This window comes from Nilaparvata lugens, chromosome 4, assembly GCF_014356525.2.
Source record: "Nilaparvata lugens isolate BPH chromosome 4, ASM1435652v1, whole genome shotgun sequence".
In the NCBI taxonomy this organism is placed as follows: domain Eukaryota; kingdom Metazoa; phylum Arthropoda; class Insecta; order Hemiptera; family Delphacidae; genus Nilaparvata; species Nilaparvata lugens.
Genome location: NC_052507.1, coordinates 27,401,117 through 27,420,680, shown reverse-complemented (window position 1 = coordinate 27,420,680; position 19,564 = coordinate 27,401,117). Strand labels below are relative to the sequence as shown.

Genomic DNA, 19,564 nt, shown 5'->3' with positions numbered 1-19,564 from the left:
TGAAGAATTTTTCCATCAACTGTTGACATTCTTGTAGGATCAGAACTGCTTGATACACTTATTAAAAACTGTAGTTTTGTTCTTGGATTGGTTCTTGTTGGAAGTAAAATGCAAGCAAATGACGCTAAAGTTTGTCCACCTAAACTATTCTATGAGCCCTATTTCGAAAAATGTGTTGGCAACGAGAGAAAATGAAATGACTTTTAAATAATATTCCCTTGGAATTTATTGATATTCATTTCGTCATAATAATGGACTGAGGAGCAGCCTTGTTACTTTATACATTATACTGAAATACTTTAGTTGATACCGATTCCATTAAAATTCCTTAAAATGATTATATTGCAAGCTAGGAATTTATTTCAAGGTGAATAGCATACTCTTAATGAATTAGAATGATAAAGACTCAGCTGAGTCTCATGTAGCTTAATGCTCGAACCAGTTCAAGATTGATGAATAATACAATTAATAATAAAACAGCTAGAGTTTATAAACACACTGTAGCCTATATATTCATTTTTGACATTTTAAAGGGTTTTCTATTTATTACATGAAATCAGTTTGGAAAAAACACGCACGTAGGTTTAAAACTGTTTCCTTTACTAATTTCAATTCATTTGAAGAAAAATTACATTGAATTTCGAACTGTTAACAATTGGTATTCAAATTAACAACAATTTTTCAATTGGCCTTAAAACAGCATTATTCTGTTTTATCTCGTTTAACCATTTAGATTGAATGCAATATTTTTTGAAAAATATCACATTAAAAAAACCATTTTATTTGCTATTGATGTCCATGTACATTTACTCACGTCTGTACATGGGTGATGAAGGGGGGAATTATATTTAAATATACAATTTCACTACATTATCTATAATACAGATGAAATGTCAGGGAAAATCATCTCTTATCCGATTTGCAAGCTCTCACCAATACAATCAGCTCGCATTTACATTTTTATCACTCAATTATGGAATCTATAAATTATTATCATTTCTGTTAAATATAACAGATTCCATGCAATTTTTGTGTAATTGAATATTAAGATGATTTATTTTAGTGAAACTCAGTTAAGATGAGTCGATTTCCAAGTGGAATGTATTGAGATGATTTCTGTCACTTGCCAAAACCAGCCAAATCGATGGCTTGCTTCATTCATGGCGCCTCCATTATAAACCTCCCACGTTGATGACATCCTTTTGGCATGTCCGCCAGAACCTATTGTCTTGTGGTCTTAACGCTAATATCTGCGATCATCTTCTTAATGATCGAGGTCAGTGTTCACGCGTTTAAATGAAACTATTCTATCTCACTCTGGCCTTGAAGCTCCTTTTCGGGCAAGCGTATCCACAGATGAACAACGATGTTGCAGTGGAGTGGATCAACCCGTAGCTTGAATTAAAATGTTAACACTTCAAAATTCGTGATACTCGAGTTATAATTCTTCCAATTCGTGCTGAGAGCAACAAAAAGAGATCTCGAAATGAATGAATAAGTTGGAACTTTATCTTAAATTTTAATTTGAAGGAAAAGTTGAGATGTATGGAATAAATAGTGTCTGAAATTTAATCTATGCACATTTTTTTATTTTGAAGGAATATCAAATAATCACTTATCGAATGGAAATCAGAATTGGAATTAATATCTGAATTTGAAATAAAAAATGAGTTTTAAATTATCGTCACTTACTGTGAGTGAAGATGCGAATTCAAATACTCAAGTGAGTTAAGAGGCAGTCATTCAGAAGTTTTCTTACTGATTATTTCTTCTTATCAAGGAATTACATTTTTGATAGAATTTTGAAGGATTCTTAGATTAATTTGAGACTGAGAATGTTTAGGAAATTATTACGCAAGGATTCTATCTGGGAACATAATGAATATTACTAATAGATTATTCAGTGTTTAGGTGACATGTGCAATAGTAGATCAAATATTGGCCATAAAAGAACAATAAATATGTATAAGTGACTGCTTTCATTTTCCGCTCTACTGATTGATGCTGAACAGAAAGCTAATCACTCACTTCTTACATCTCAAATCATTAAATCTCTTCATCAATCAAGGACTTGTAACATAACAAAAACGTAAGTGTGTGATATAAGCACTAAGCATGGAGAAAGTGTTTTCCTTCCGTCCTGCGATGTCATTAGAAATCGATAAGGTAACGACTTGTAACTAGGGAAGTAAATAACTGGTGTAAGAGTTTCTAATCATCCTAGGACTACCTCTACTTATTCTGTTGAAACAAAGCTCGTTACAAGCTCTGCTTCGAGTGGACCAATCAGAGTTCAAAAACTCACTCTCCAGCTTAACAAAGCAACTACTTGAAAGAGACTGTATAGTCCCAATCATTCGTTAGGATCTCAATATAGTTGGCTCAAACTCTAATTACGAAAAACATTAGGTGGAGAACATTCCATGATAAGATCATAATCTCTTGATAAAATTATTGAATTTGGAAGAAAGTTACTTTACTTTTTGTAATGACTAGTAGTTCTGAAGCTCCATTGCTCTAGCAAGTTAGCGAGGAAATCTATAAAACCTTCATGATTCACCTATGCTGCTCTTATCTAATGTCTTTACATGCGAACTGCAATCCATAAAATTCATGGTTTAATTAGTCTTTGAATAAACATTTTTAATGTTCATTCAAAGACTCATTAATGCTTTTTCTAGGGAGTTGTATGGAAATTTGTCCATCCATGCGAACTAGGACTCGGAAGTATTTATTCTAAGATTAATCTTATCTGTGTTCCTTGCATTCATCGTTAAGATCACATTTAGCTAAGATAACCCCAACAAAACTCATTACTGGTTGAAGCTCGATCATTAAAACCAGCAGGGTTTTTATCCCTAGAAGCTTTCTAAAATAATGTTTTTGCGTATATTCACTGTATACAATATTTACAGTATACAGAACGGTAGGAACAACTTATCATTTTTGAAAATTTTTTACTTCAACACTTCAAGAAATGCTATTTTAAAACGTAGAAAATGACTGTAAAGCAGAGAGCAGACTTGTTTTTACGTAAATTGACATGTAATATTTTAGTACACTACATGGAATCTACAATCTTCAACTTATGATTAGTCTGCTTATAATTTACGATAAACATGAAGTTATTGAGAATTGGAAACAATTATAGTACTCATATTACTATTGTATTTTTTTAACCATGGTTCTTTGCTATGCTATTGCTAGGGACCAGGAAAATCTGCCTGTTTACTGTTGACCACCGTAAAATTATATTTTTCAGTGTGTGATATTAATTTTCAACATTTTTCTGTTGCAGGCTGTAGGACTTGAAACACTTTACCAGGTGGTGGTACGGGAGCATCAGGATTTACAGCGGGCCCACCAGGCTCTGCAGGCCAAATTGAAGACTGAGCAGCGCGCGAGGCTGGACCTCGAGTCTCCCATCAAGACCCGAGAAGAGAACCCGATCAATTTGGCACTGGCCGCTCAGATAGAGGAGCTGACTGCTAGACAAGAGGAACTGATATCTGAGAATCACGACCTCAGAGAACAGAATGATTTACTGGAGTTCAGAATCTTGGAAATGGATTCAGCACCAGCAAGTCTTCATTTCAAGGTGAGTGGAGCAAACATGTGATACAAATAGTGTATATAATACTTTGCAATGTAGGACTCTTGCTTGTTTCTAAGGTTACACCTATATTATTTTGTAAAATCTTATTCTCATATTGTCTATTTCATGAATTCTACCTACAATTTAAAAATCAATAGCGTCTGTCAATACAACATATAAATGCAGCGTTCTCACATCAACTTTCCATAAACAATGTTAATAGACATTCTTAAAAAATATTGAATCAAGGAAACGTGTTAAAATTCTAATATAGGCTACTGGTGAACCTAACCCAGTTAACCAATTTAGAAAATGTGTTGTATTTCAATTAATCAATTGTAACAGTTGGATATGTAATAAAATCCCTGACTATCTACAAGACTGGGGGAATATTGTTTGAAAATTATCAAAATACTTCTGTAATCGAAAAGTGGATAATATATCATTTTTTCTTAATAATTGTAATTATCGAGTTCTCTAACATTGATGGAAACTGAAGGAGATAAACTACTCACGAATAAAGCCAGTTACACACACATCGATTTTTGATCGTACGATATTTTGCCGTCCTTATGAATTCTATCAGATTAAACGGAACTTGACAAACATCATATGTTTAAAAGGAGCGGTCTTAACCTTAAAAGACCGCCTGTTGCAACTTTCCATTTAGTGATTAATTCGAAGAGGTCCTTGCACCGCTGCTTGGAAGACGGGGTCTCGCCGCTATTTTAGTTATCATATTATCTTGTTCTACAATTCCTTGATCATATTCATTCATTATCGAATAAAATTTAATCTAAATTCAAGTGGAAGTTAGAATTCAAGTAATATTTAGCCAATTCATGAAGTTTAACAACACTTCGAATCTATAGAAAAAGTAGCCTATATTCCCCTCAACTCAAATGGATAGTCTTGTTGGAGGATTCCAAATATCTTCTTTTTTCCCACTTTTCTAGCCTAGTTATTTATACATTATTCACTTGTCAACAACTTTACTTGAATGGTACTTGGGTGGAAAAATAGATGATTTACGCCATTGATTCATTAGAACAGAAATTAAGTTTTGCAATTATACTCTATTTTTTTATATACAGTGCATTTCAAAGGAACTCGTTCACTAGACACAACTGGTACTTGTGATTAATACAATTTTTAAAGTTATTGCGTATTTGAAACTACGGAAAATAGGACAGTAGCCTGTCACACAACTTTTCCATGCCCTCTCCTTTGAATTATTCGTTCACTGCTGACACAAAAGGATTGTCCAGTCAAAAAGCATACAATTCTTCTTGACAATTTTCCTGCATGTAGGAAAATTTTCCTGCTCGTAGCCTATTGACAGTTGCGTCATTGCATCCTGAACTGCATTTACGGCCGGTTTAAAGCAGCCATAAATATTTTACTTCGAACGTGAGAAAATTATTGATGGCTGCTGTTGACTGCGGTGGCCTTCAGTCCTTCCACATATAGCTGTGATTATACATGTATACTGAACTGTATATAGTTGAGTACTAATTATTCCTGTGTACGTTTCTTCTGGCAGTTTGTAGGTTAGAATTTTTATTTTGGCGGGCTTTTGAATGGAATCGGTGCCGGTCCCTATATGGTAGCACCGACTCTGATCACGATGTGTTCCCAAGGATATCACCTGTGTGTCCTCGATGCTTGAAGTGGAGCCAGAGCAGAGCAGAGCAGAGCACCCAGTTGTGGTACTTGAACATTGACATTGTTGACCTATATTCCACGCCTGCAAGTTGCATAAATCGTGGCGTGTTTACTGGTTGTGGCTGTGCAGTGCCCCCCAACTCCCACACTTGACTCGGCCGCCGCTGTTTACCTTCGCACTATCAAGATCAACACAACTCATTCTTTCATTGGCGTTACCGCTGCCGCCAGTTGCCCTCGCGTCCTCTATTCTGCACTCTGCACTTTGCCGCTGCTCAGTTAGTCACAAGGCGGCGCTTGTCTGCTTCACCGACCTGGGCTCTTTTACACAAATGAGCAGTGTACACCACATGTATTCTACATGTGTTATCTGATGAAATGCTGTTGACTTCTTTCCGGAAAGTAATGGGTGTCCTGTAGTTGTCTCAAATAAAAAAACATTCAATACGAAGCATAATCATAGGAAGTCAGCAGCTTGTGAGCCTCTTGTGATTCGTGTGGGTTGAGTAATTTGCGTATAAAGTGATTGGAGTAATAGTGACGTGCTGTTGATCTCTCTCCAGAAAGTTATGTACCTCCAAGTTACCTTTCAATAGAAAAGAATCGTTTACAAGTTTGTGAGTCTTCTTGTGATCCGTGCAAAGTGTGTGATTTGAGTTTTGTGTTGAGTGATTGTAATTTTGTTGAAGACAAGTTGCACGTGGTTGAGATACTCTTGAAATCAGGTAGGTGATCTGCTATATAGGTTTCATGTTTTATTGATGGTTTCAAAGCCAAAATTATGTTTTTCATTATTAGCAAAAGTTTCTCTCAGAGAACGACAATTGAGCATAAGTATGAGAAGAAGGGATCCAGAAATAAGGAGGCATGCGTTAATTGGAGATCCAAATCTAAATAGATTATGAATCAGGAATACTCTCATTGAGTTTACTCTTAATTTCTGGCTTATTTCTTCAACGAAAGAAGTATAAGTGCGGGGAAGAACAACAATAGTAAAGAACATTCTTTGATTTCTTGTAGAGGATGTGATAAGAATACATATTAGTGGGAATACACTCATGACTCATCGTATCTATCATTCCAATTTATCTAATCCTATCCATTCATTTCATCATTCAGTTTCGATTAATTGGATAAAGAATATACGAAAACTTAGCTTAGCTGTTCCCAAGCAACTAAGAATAGGATTTGTACTGTTATTTTTGAGTTGGCCACTAACTGATGAGCGTTCCAACAAGTCAACTTGCCACCCAGAATGTCTCCCAGGATCATCTGTTGGTGAGAATTAGCCAATCTGGGGACACTCTGGGTAGCGTGTTGGCCTGTTGGAACAATCATCAGTGGCCGGCTTTAGGCTACGATCTTAGTTTTACTAGATAAAGGCTTTCGAACCTATGACGCCCATCTTTTTTACATAGCGTACGGTACTTATATGGATGAATAGCAACAGTTTTGGAAGATATTACAGAAAATAGATTACCCTCTATGTACAATATAATTTTGTGTAATTTGTTCAATCAAACTGTAGCAACAGTCAATACGAAAATTTCGTTTTCTTTATAAATGAGCTGCAAATTTTCAATTATATATTGATCAATACTCAGGCAATAACTGCTAACCACTCACTCAAAGACCGAGTACTTTGTCTCTAATGAGGTAACTTCATAGTTTAATAGGAGAAACTACTATTATTATATAATGGACTGGACTATATTAAACTATATATTGCACTATTAGTCTATTAATATCTATTGAACTGGATTGTGGCTGCTATAAAATATGTTTTAGTGTCTGAAAATACCAAATAATAATATTTTATTATCTAGGAAGTCGCATATCTTAAGGAGTCATTCTAGCAATAATATTCTTGAGCAATTGCTGTAGACTGGATAGGGCTGATTGAATGAATTGTCAATTATAATGAAATAATTGAAAGAATAAATGTTACAATGAAATTTCAAGTCTCCAGTTTGAACCTACAATATTACTCACGCCCGAACTTTATCTGGAAATGACAAAGGAACAGTTTTTAAGTTGTATTTTATAATTCTTATCCCCCTAACGTGGAGTTTCCTGGACCCGCGTATACAAAATGTAGAATTAAAAAATCTCCACTCCAACACTGTTTATATTTTTCACAGTATTCTTTAGTATTTATCAGTACTAGTAAGCTAAATACCGACAGTTTGTTCATATTTTTAAAAGGGTAATCCGACCGACATTTGTTTTAACCCATTTTTCAATTCACAAGTTGAAACCATGAACTTTACAACTCTGACCTTGTCATCTTTCAAAAGATCAAATTCAAAGTTCGAAGACTTGAAATTTTATGTTGCTTCCATTATCAGTGATATTGATCATGATGGAATGGCCGTGGCATTTGGTGATGAATAATAGATGCTGGCCTGTGTGGACAATACTTTGATCAAATCAGCATAAATTTGCTGTGACTGAAAACAGTTTCGCAGTTACGTGTGTGTAGCCTATGTCTTATTCCGCCTCCACACTAAAGCAACCAAACGACGTTTTTCGCATGCGTGAAAATAAAAAGAAACAAAGGTGATCGTCTCGTCTTTCTTTTTGTTCTGTCTGTGTTGAGCAAAAGCCAGGCAAAGAGCACAAGCAAGAGGCGGCTGAGCGTTTAGTAGGCCTCTGCTCTGCCTCCTCCACTACGCGTGAGTGTTAGTAGCCTGCTGATAACGGCAATGCGCACAGCACTATGTGAATCCGAGGTAATATTCTGTCGGTGAACATTTTAGAAGTCGTCAGGTTTATTTGCCGATTATTATCGTCCAGCATCTACCAGGTTCGCGCTGGTCTGCGATGGCAGATTGGTTTTCTCTGTTCAATTTTATTGGCAAAAGAGCTGCTCGAAATAATGTAAGTTACATTGTTGTTTCTGCAGTGTAGTGATAGTGCAAACTGTGATTGCAGGGTGGTGATAGTGGAACGTCGATTATTGTTCGCGTACATATTCAATACGAATGAGTATCACGACATCACGAGTTCTCTAAAAATTCTAGTTTCTCATAAGAATCCAAACAATTATTGATTTGATAATGCTTAGCTTAGAATGATTTATCATATCATTTACAGTAAATTGAAATCATTCTATTCTACTAGGCTATCATATATATAGTCAAAGTCTCCTGCAGTTCAATCAATTTCAAAGCTAATCAACATTCGTTGATTCAACAACATTGTATTTGAATACATGAGCATTCTGGTGTTTTCAATTGACATTTTTAAACCTCAAAAATATTTTCAAATACAGTAATATCAATTATTATTGTCTTGTGATAGTCATTAGAATTTCTATATCTTCAAAAATTCATTGCTTGTTTCTGAGAAGTAGAATCAGATATTTGATTCAGTCATGCAATGAGCAGTCTCGTAAAACGATTGAAATTTTGAAAATTCCAACAAATTTTGACAATGTTGTAGATTGAAGTTATTGCTTATTATAATTCCAACAAATTTAATCTAAAAATTATCATTTTCCATCACAGGAGAATTTAGTAAGTTATCATTAAAGTCGTAGTATTATTGATGTTTCACGGTATTACAACGTACAGCATAGCCATTTCGTTTTATTATACAGAAAATTGTTGAAGATAATAATTTAATTACTACAGATGGTGTTGGTTTCATGAGTGTGCTATTCTATTAGAGATCAATTACTCATCCGGTTAATCCTACCCCTACCGTACAAGAAGCCCTATTAGTGCAAAATTCAAATGTAAGCTTCAGTCCCTTTTGTTCAAGCTCAAGCTTATAATCAGCATAAGACAAGAAATATTATGTACAAAGTTCATTGTCTAAAATCTAAAATGGAATTTATAAATTATTACTGTTACGTTGTCTTTTGCTTACTTGAATTGAGTTTCATTGGTAAAAGGACTCCTCTGGAAATCTGGGCTTGAAGTGATCGTATCAATTACTGATATCAATAGCCTACCATCGAAGAAGCTTAATCAATTGTGTTTGAATATAGCTTATGATTAAATGAATTATTCTACCTGTTATAATCAATTTTAACAAATCAAAGCAACAAAATTCAAACGAAGGACACCTCATGGATTTTTCAGGAAAAAATAATGTTTTATTATTATTTAATTCATATTTCTTGTTCATTAGTATTATTTCTCCGCAAAAATAGTTGGTATCAAATGAATTGATTCAAAGAATAAAAATTATCAATATTCCGTGTTCAAAAAAGAATAAAACGTGACCATCCAAATAGAATTGAAAATTGAAATAATAATTACATTGGTTTGATGATGCTGCAATGATAAAATTACCTAATAAAATAGTGAAAAAAGTAAATCATGTTTATTTGACAGAGTTAAGATGAGTCTTATGAACAAGATAACAAAGTTTGTTATGTAAGTTTATTCAAAGCAATACTTTCTCATTGAACCCTTCTTCATTATAAATTATTTGTTTTAGTTACATGTTGTTTGTCTCAATCCTCTGAATTACACATATCGGTTGAAGTTATTCTTGAAGATTTTATATGCTGTGTTTTTTTTTGGTCCTTTTCGGAATATAAAAATCCAAGGAGTGTTGTTTCAAGATTGATGAAATTCTCACTTGCAAGCAAATTATAATATAGTATGTGCTTGATCAAGATATGAGGAATCAAAAATCGTTTGAAATATGTATTTTTGATGATCATGAGAAAGGGTTTCATATGTCATCTTTCCATTTCTTGAATGAGGCAAGCTACAATCCCCATATTTAAGTTATTGCTCAATTTGTTGAGAGCTCTGTAGGTGATTAGAACTGATAGCATTATCATATCTCAGAAACTATCGCTGCTATTGGGTCATTGGGCTTTTCAATGAGACTATGACACTGCGATCTAGAAAACTGAATGAAGGAAGTCAAACTTCTGTCTAGTAAGAGCGAAGCCAAACAATAGAGGCGTCTATGTTGCATCAGATCATCATTTTTCGTCTGGATGACTGAAATCTAGCTTTGTTTTACAGTTCAAGTGGTTAACCCATTCATTAATTTCCCAACCATTTGTAACTTACTTGCAAAATTTTATTTCGTCAGTAGGTATTGATCCAATATAAAAAGCTCTTTAATAAAAACAATATAAAGATCTTGAAGTACCCTTTATTTTTTAAAATTTTGAAATAGTTCAACAACTAGTTTCGACACTAAGGTCATTTTCAAGTTTAAATAATTTCAGCTGAAAATGTTTGAGTTGAATCATTTCAACTTGAAAATGACCTAAGTGTCGAAACTAGTTGTTGAACTATTTTAAAGTTTTTAAAAATAAAGGGTACTTCAAGATTTTTATATCGTTTTTATTAATTTATTATAAGTAGCCCATGTGAGTGAAGTGTTTTTATAAAAAGCTCTTTGCTTATCACTCGTCATTTTCCGATTTTCCTAGTGATAGAGTTGAAGCCAACACGAACCTAAAATCATGTCAAGATCTAAGTTATCCTAAGTAATTGAAACGAAATGTAAATTACAAATTTCATTGAGAATTATTAAATTTTATGAATGCTCAGAATAAAACCGTAGATTTTTTACAATAATTAGAAGAAGCTTGGTGAGAAAAATAAAATTATTTTCATAAAACGTCTCTGTTCAGTCTCCTTGGAGAACATGTCATTTACAATTTAAAAACAAGTTAACCTTTATTTAATACCACTTGAAACAATAATTATGGTTTGGTAACTTCTACTGCAACTACAGCAATCACAAAGAGTAGAAAAGCCACTGATTATAATCGTTTGAAGTATGATTCTTCCACTCAACTTTTCCTGATTTTATATCTATTATTCAAGAGTAGCATAGAGTAAAGTATGTTTTTATATAGTGGATATGATATTTTTATATTCCAATCAAACAATGTACAATAATCGGCTGTAATGAAGTGTAAACCGGCTAAATCCACCTCACATAATTTCATAGGAGAGCAAAAAACTAAATGTTAGCCTAAACTAAAATAGAGTTTGAAAGAAATATAGGAACACGAAAGCTATGACTTATTTATTTTCATAAAAGTCTGTTTCTGGTTTTTAGAACTTGAAAATTTGTATTAATCACTTATCCATGTACAGTATGATTAAATTTTATTTCAGTCAGAATTTGATTTAGCAGTCAATTTATTTTGAAATCAAATGAAATCTCTTATTAGACTATCATTAAACAGTACTATCGCTATTCCTAATAGACTTTCAATTAGTTATTTATTTCAGTTCTTATTCTTATTTATTCATTTTGGAGTATATTTAGTTGCATTTAGTAGATCTTTACTGCTCATTTTGTAAAAATATTTAGGCCTCGATAGGCTGATCGGAACTCACCCCTACACACAGATATATAGTCTTTGTGGGGGTATTCTATCCATTTCTCCATTACAATATTATTGTAATTGTATTTATCATTGCGTATAAATGATTTTTTGCGTGGAACTTTTTGCATTCCATAAATGTTTCAATGCAATATTGGACTCCTCAATCTTACGAAGGGTACCGTATCGTAATATAATATATTATGATATTATCATAATAATGAGTTGATTTAAGCATTCGATTAGATTATTCTATACTGAACAAGATTTACCAGGATTAATTTATAAACTTACATTGATATGAAATTCGTTACAGACAGTAAAATTAAACGTTGCACATTAATGACTTCCTGCAATTCAAATTCTCGCCAATTATTTTATTTGATGGCGTTAACAACCCCGGTGGTAAATGTCTCGAGCTCCGAATGACTAATAGAATAAAGTGACAGTGATAATTGTGTTCTATTTGCAGACAGCGCCGGCCAGTCCAAGCCGCACCCCGGAGAGTCGCGATGATGTGAGTGATTCAGGGGTTCTGTCTTTGCCAACCAGCGAAGATATATCTGAAGCTGACTTCCATGATCTGGCAATGGTAAGCATCATCACAATATATATTGTATTTGATATTCTATTCACAAATTTCAAGCCAAAATCAAATCAATCTCAGATTGTAACATACCAAATGAGAGTTACAAATAATGTATATAAGGGAATCTCCTACAATACTACAGATCTGTGTGTAGGAGGGACTTTTCTCTCATCTTCTCTTCTCCATAGATTTCTAAACGATGGATTAATTTTGCTTTTAACCAAGGTAGATAGATGAATGTATGTAGATTTAATCTATTTACTTTGGCTTTCAACCAGTTCTCACTGATTCTTTCCAATAGCTTGTTTCTCTTGAAGGCTAAGTTTTTCTGGCTGTCAATGTACTCAAATCTGAAAGTTTAAATCAGGCAGTTTCACAAACTCCAATCAATAAGGGCTCACATAGGAATCATTAGGCCCAATCATTAGCACCTCCCAATCAAGGAATGGTAATTGAGTGGTTCATGTGTTTCGAAATAATAACGCTTAATTAACAAAAAACCGTGAAATGGGTGACATTTCTTTTTAATATAAAATTTTCAACATTAAGATGATTTATCTCTAGGATCAGATTGCAAAATAATGTAGTAGAATATGATATGTCCAATATACAAATACAATGTCATGCAGTAAAAAATTTATTCTGAAGGTAGAATCAGAGAGTACCTATAGAATGTATCAATTGAGAATATAAAATTACATTCATAAGGAATGTACGGTAATTACATTCTTTACTCTCTGCTTCTCTTGGTAGAATTGAGAAATCAAATCGCTTCCCTCTTAAACAAAGAATAATAATAAATAACACAATATAAACATACTAAATAGGAATTTATTGAATTCCTGAATCATATATACATATTAAACAATATTATAAAGAGCAAAATAAAAACTTTACGGTAATATTTTTGTCGGCGCTCAGAGGAACAAATTCTAAATATCACACTGTCATGAAACATCAATAACCAATAATATGTTATCAATTACCAAGTATTAAGGATCAACTTAAAACCATTTACGGTGATATTATTAAAGCCTTAATTTTGAACTACCTACAATTTTATAGTCAAGTATATCTTACAAAAGGTTTCTGAACCGAATATGAGAGAGTGCAGTAACTAACACGAATCACGAATATATTTCATAGTTACTCACTTTATTTAAAAGTAACGGTAACCTTCGCACAAGTATTTGAACTGATATTTGTCTCTATCAGACATTACCTATCGTCACTGTATTCTTTTCTTATAAACTAAACAATGATTTTTTATTGAATCGCTTCTCTATGGTAATGGTTTCCCATGCAATATCTTTTGTTGACAACTTCCTTATTACAATAGTCCTTTTGTACAGAACAGAACAATGCATAATCAAATTGGGGATCTGTTCAGTCATGTAAGAAAGTGGATTGTTCAATTGGCAATCTATAAGGTTCTTGGTGGAACACGTACCGTGATAGTTAATTAAATCAGATTGGAGACGTTTATTAAATTCAATAATATCAATTTAATTTCCAGTAGCTATGCCCTTCTCATAGTAATATAAAATACTGTTTGTGTGAGATTTTATAACTTGATGTTTTTAGTCTGTAGAAGGTTGAAATAAAAAGCATCAATTATAGTTTTATTATAAATGTTGTAATGTAATATGAATTTAAAGCTCAGGCAACAATATCCAATCTTTATGAAAAAAATAGTATTATAATTATCTGTATCATAATCACTTTTTCATTTATATTTACTATAATCAACTGAGAACAAGAAGTGATAGTTGATTGGAAAATGTATAGATAAATTTAAAATGGTGGATGAGAGGTGTGCTACTTAGAACAGCAAAATAATTTGAACTACAAGATGACCTTATGAAACATTACCGTACCTATACATTCAATAATCAATATTTTATTGTATTGGCCTACAGTACTGAAATAACATGTAGGTCTGGGCTAATTTGGCATCAATAATTTTTATTCATTAAATTTTGAAAGGTTTATTTTCCCGGCTTAACTCTAGAGAGAATCTACATTATCGTTTCTAAAAACTATTGTTAAAATTGTTTTCAACCAAAATTAGAAACATCAAAGTTTTCAAAGATTTCCCCGCCAATTTTTAAACCAGTAAAACTACCAAGTTCAATACCAAACTCAACAGAAACGAGTTTTAAATCATTCTCAAACGAAAAGACTTGCTTTAAGATGACACAGATGAAAATTCACTGTTCCATGTCTTGCGTTCATTCTAATCATCTTTCCTTTGGTTATTCTTCTCTCCACGCCTGCTTCTTAGATTACTAGAGCATGTTGTCTATTCTCGTCCTGGTCAAGGGCAAAATATCATGTACTCTTATGTAAAAACAAATCACGATTTGAACACCAGATCAATACAATTTCCAATTTGATTCAGTAAAAATTGAAAATATGATTCTAAGTCACAGAAACAAGAGACTTGCTCAACTTCAAGTCACATCTTATATTATAAGTTTGGGTCATGATATATCGAGTTGACTGAACTGTCATATTGTTTAAACGAGAAACAAGTTTCTTAGATTCATCGTACATTGAGATTGAGTGAATTTTATTCTTCATTAACCAAATTTTTCTTCAGTAATTAAACTTGATGAGGTTTTATATCTGACATTATATTATATAGTTTCTCTCTCAATGGAAACTAGGCTCCAAGCCATATTAGGCTTCTATTACAAGAAAACAATTTATAAATATTTGTAATTGCTTCTGAATTAAGTAGGAATTGAAAATTTATTTGCAACAATGTTATCTGTTTCCATTAATTTCCCTTATTCTGCTTCTTTTAGGAGCCCAGTAGCAGGGATATTAAATACAAACTAGCCCAATTGTGCCTGAGTATAGAGAATGTAACCGACAAAGTTAGTATACAGCAAGGTTTGTCTCTATTGAGGCACTATGAAGTGAGGCTGGAGACTGCTTTGAACACCCTCTCTCAGGATGCATTATCAGTAAGTTTATATTGTATATTTTATTGTGAATCTATATAATGTACATTGATCACAATGATCAATTATTTTATGTATAGATGATTGTATTCGCCAACTTATACACAACTCCCTATTTGGACAACCATCTAGCATCTACTTGATATCCACTTGGGAGGAAAATATATAAGTTGCTTCAGGAGACAAGAGTAAAATCAATTCATTGATCTCTTTTTATATCTCCTTGCTCGCCATCAAGTCGTGTGCTGTATTGATAGCTTAATTGTATTATTTTATTGAATCCTTATCAAAGCTTATAAACAATATTTCACTTATATCTCAGATCATTTGTAGATTGTAGACTGTTATAGACTTTCATGGAACGGAGGAAAGATATCCATTTTTACTTCTGGCAAGTCTTGAAAAGGGAAGTTGTTGGACTGACGGCACTCATTCATATTCACTCAATCTGAAATCTATTAATCAATAGTGAATGCTATATTCTTATTGATTTTACTTCACTGTGTATGGTAAAGTAGGCCTTTATAGCCTGCCTCTAGTATAAGAGTAGTTATAAGTCGATGATTAATTTTGCCACAAAAGTGCTCAGTTCATCTTATCATATTCACTTAGAAATATTTGATAGTATTCCAAATGAGAATGTGTTATTCAATAGGAGTCATGTACTGTTTCAGTTCAAGCAACTAAAACAGCATTTTAATTTTCCAGGTTAGATCCCTCACCTCGCCCGACTCAGTTATATCATCTGAGACATCTAAGTCACAAAGTAGAATAATTGCAACAGTATTACCATTCACAGATCTGTCTCAGAACTGTGGTAAACAGAAAGATGATCTGCCACTCAAGAAACTCTTCAAAGATGCTGATTGTCTACAGGAGAGCGGAATTTTCGAGGAGAGTCCTGAGTACTGCAGTCGCTGCACTCAGACCGACTGCAGTTCGGCAAAACTGGAGACCACCGGAGATCTCAGTTTAGAGATCAGAAAACTGAAACAAATTCAAGAACGAATCGAAGAGCAGGGAAGTAATAAACGGTTACTGAGAGCTAATAATACCCACGAAGCAAATGGTCTGAGTGCAGAATCCAAAGAACTGGCGTTCTACCGCGACAGAGTAGAAATGCTCGAGAATAAGTTGGCTATTTATGAGAGCAGCGGCGATGAACAGGCCAAGAAAATGAAATTGAGGCTCGATCGAGAAATTATTCTATCGGCAGAAATCAAACACTTGAAAGAAAGGTGTCGAATGTTGGAAGAGCTGAGCCGGAAATTGGATGAGGAAAAGTGCGAGTTTGAGGAAGCTGAAAATGATACCAGACTTAGATGTCAAAAGTAAGTACCGTGCTTCTTTATTAATTATATATCGTACTTTCTAGAACATTTTTAATTTTTAATAATACAAAAAATTTAGGCGTTGGATAAAGAATGCTTTGATTGTTTGAGAAAGCCTATTTACAAAAACGCTCTTCAGCTTCTAACAACAAACTAATTTATTAAATATATTTTTCAACATATAATTCTGAAATCCCATTAGAACTTTTCGAAATGTTGAGATATTTTGAATGAAGGGGCTTCTTGGAACGATTATTTACGTAATTTTGTTAGTTTGTAACTTGAAGCACTTTTTTGAAATGAGGAGCTTAGCAATGTGATCAATAGAAATAAATCATTGTACAGATCCATAATAGTTTAATTTAATTACAATACTTGGTAGAATGTGGATAATATTTCTAAAATAAAATATAAAAGGGGGTATTGGATTTTTTAACTTCTGGGTAAACTTTAATTACCTACTTTAGAAAAAACGTTGAAAAAATGACAGAGCTAAGAAAATTATTTGAATAGTCACAAACAAGAATCATAAAAATAGCTAGGCATGTGTTTATGCATCTCAACTAGGCCTATTCCTATTCGATTTCATTTGCCAGTGTATTTCGTTATCAGCTGATCTGATAACAGCAGCAGACGCTGTCACACAAAATTCTATCAAGTACCTACTAAATTACTGATCTCTTAAATTTCCTGTAAATCCTAGTATTATGATCAATTTGAAATCAAAATTATAGTACCTTTCTTGATAAATTTGACTTATTCTATAAATTGAAGGATTCTCTTATAAACTCAGGTAAACGGTCCATATTTTTTTTTTGGACATACTTTAAAAATAATTAATTTTCCAAGAATTTTTGTAGTTTAAGTTGTTTATAACTAATTCTATTCACTAATATAATAAGAAAAAAATTAAATATCTACTTCAACATAATTTTAAAATATATCTATCTACTCACATATAAAAAATATATAAAATAATCATTTTCATTATATTTAAATTTTTTTCTGAGGTTATGTTATCTATAGATTGATTTTGACAAAGTCTGTTTGGCGATTGCCGGTCATGGACTGAATTATATTGAATTAGGTAGGTAGTCTATCGTACTGATTTACTAATCTACTGAATATAAAGTACAGTTGTTGGAAGCTGGTCATGGATTTCAAGAATTAAAATTTCCTGTGGTCTTATTATTAACTTACATTATAATACACACAATAAAGGTATATTTTTATTTGATAATGCAGAAAGAAATTATGTCAGAGAAAGGAACGTCAGGACATAGTGTAGCTTAGTGTACTGTAGTGTGAGTGATCTGGTTTAGCACTTTCAACTGTTCAGTACATTCATGCTGTATTTTACATAATAAAATTTTACTAATATTTGTCTCATTCTTAAGAATAGTGGAATAAAAACTATATTCATTCTACACTAATTATGTGGAGCTGACAATACCGTCTTTATTTCACCTTAATATGGAGAAATTACACAATATCTCTGTTCATAGACTAAATCTTATGAATTGTTCTAATAACTAATAAATTACCCATATTTAATGTTTTTTAAAGAGTGTAATGATTTGTCCAATAGAAATTAGATAGTCAATATTTCAGATTTCAATTGTAAAAGACACGATGAATCTGGGTACCAGTTGACTGATTTTTTGTGTCTCACAATAATATTACAGAACCCTACGGTATTATCAATAATTATTACACATTTCTCTTTACAGATTGGAGGTAAAACTCAGTGCACTAGGAGAGAAGAAAAGTGATTTACAAGTGCAGTTGCAGCAAAATGCTAGAACAATGTCAAACCTGAGGAGTTGCTTAGCAGAGGAAGAGCGCAAGCGCATTGAAGCAAGACAGCATGCATCTAGAATGGAGAATTTGGTGCAGCACTATGAGCAACGCAATTTCGAATTGGAGGAGAAAGAGATTGAATCACGTTGCCGAGCACAGATGCTTGAGAAAACAATTCCAGCGTTACAGGTTTTCAACACTTGGAAAGTTGCCAACGCTATTTGTCAGTCAGCGGGTAGAGATTTGAGTTCACAAGAGAGTGGATCCAATAAGATGATCATGTCATCCTCTGAAGTTGAAATGAGTTGTGACGGTGGAGATAATCGCTTCAAATCGCACTCAAATCAGGAGAAAAACTTTGTGAAGAATTTGTTGGTTCCCTCCTATGAAACTGAAATTGGTGATCAAGGTATAAAACATCACGAATCATCAAATAGAAGTGATTGTATCGACCAGTATAACGATTATGAAGAGTACTTGCAAGACAGAATCAAGCAACTGGAATTTGCCATCAAATGTAAAGAGGAACTGCAGCAGCAGAGTCTTTCACCCGACCAAAAGAACTCCCTCATCACCAAGCTACAGGAACTGAAGAAGACCAACTGTGACTTGGAGTGCCGACTGAAAGATTTGGAGATGAAAGAGGGCTACTACAAGCAGACTCTGCAGCAGGCTGACGAGATGTGGGCCAACATGGAGGGTGGCTACAAAGAGCAGCTCAGGGAGCTTGAGAACAAACTCGACGACAAACAGAACGAGATCTACGAGTTCGAAGCCATGGTGAGGAAGATGTCGTGCGAGAAAGAAATGAGGCAACAACTGCAGGAAAGAACGTGCTCCCTAGAGAGCGAAATGAAGGACTACAGATTCAAAATCGCCGAGAAGGAGTGCGAGAGAAAACTGCTGGAGAAGGAAAGGCTGCGCCTCACCGAGGAGCTGGAGCACACCAATGAGGAGTTCAATTACTTGAAGCATGTCATCGAGCCGAGCTTGAGGCAGCAGCTGGAAGAGCACAAGAAATTGACCAAAGAGCTCAAACGTGAGATTGAGTCTCTAGAAAAAGATAGAGAACAAGAAATCGAAGATCGTTTGGCTGAGGTAAAGTACTCTTCCGATTTTTTCAGTGATTCTATTAATCATTATTATTGAAATTAGCCTATATATCCACTAGAAGTCAATTGTGTTCATAGTTCCAGTTATATTCTATCTCATCTATTCAAATACTAAAATTTTTGATTAATCAGTTTCTGTCAAATCATTCAGCTATTATACGATTACTTCATGTATTACAATTATATC

The 19,564-nt window shown here is 33.5% G+C and overlaps 1 protein-coding gene across 2 annotated transcripts in view; it reads left to right on the top strand.

The window, feature by feature from the left end:
* Nucleotides 1–19,564, top strand: part of LOC111051960 (myosin-9) — a 135,815-nt gene that overhangs the window by 110,847 nt on the left and 5,404 nt on the right. For both annotated transcript variants that reach the window (XM_039427237.1, XM_039427238.1), the window contains 5 exons: nt 3,299–3,598; nt 12,049–12,168; nt 14,976–15,137; nt 15,843–16,465; nt 18,196–19,363. In XM_039427237.1, coding sequence (XP_039283171.1) covers nt 3,299–3,598; nt 12,049–12,168; nt 14,976–15,137; nt 15,843–16,465; nt 18,196–19,363 — 2,373 coding nt within the window. The remainder of the gene's footprint in view (nt 1–3,298; nt 3,599–12,048; nt 12,169–14,975; nt 15,138–15,842; nt 16,466–18,195; nt 19,364–19,564) is intronic.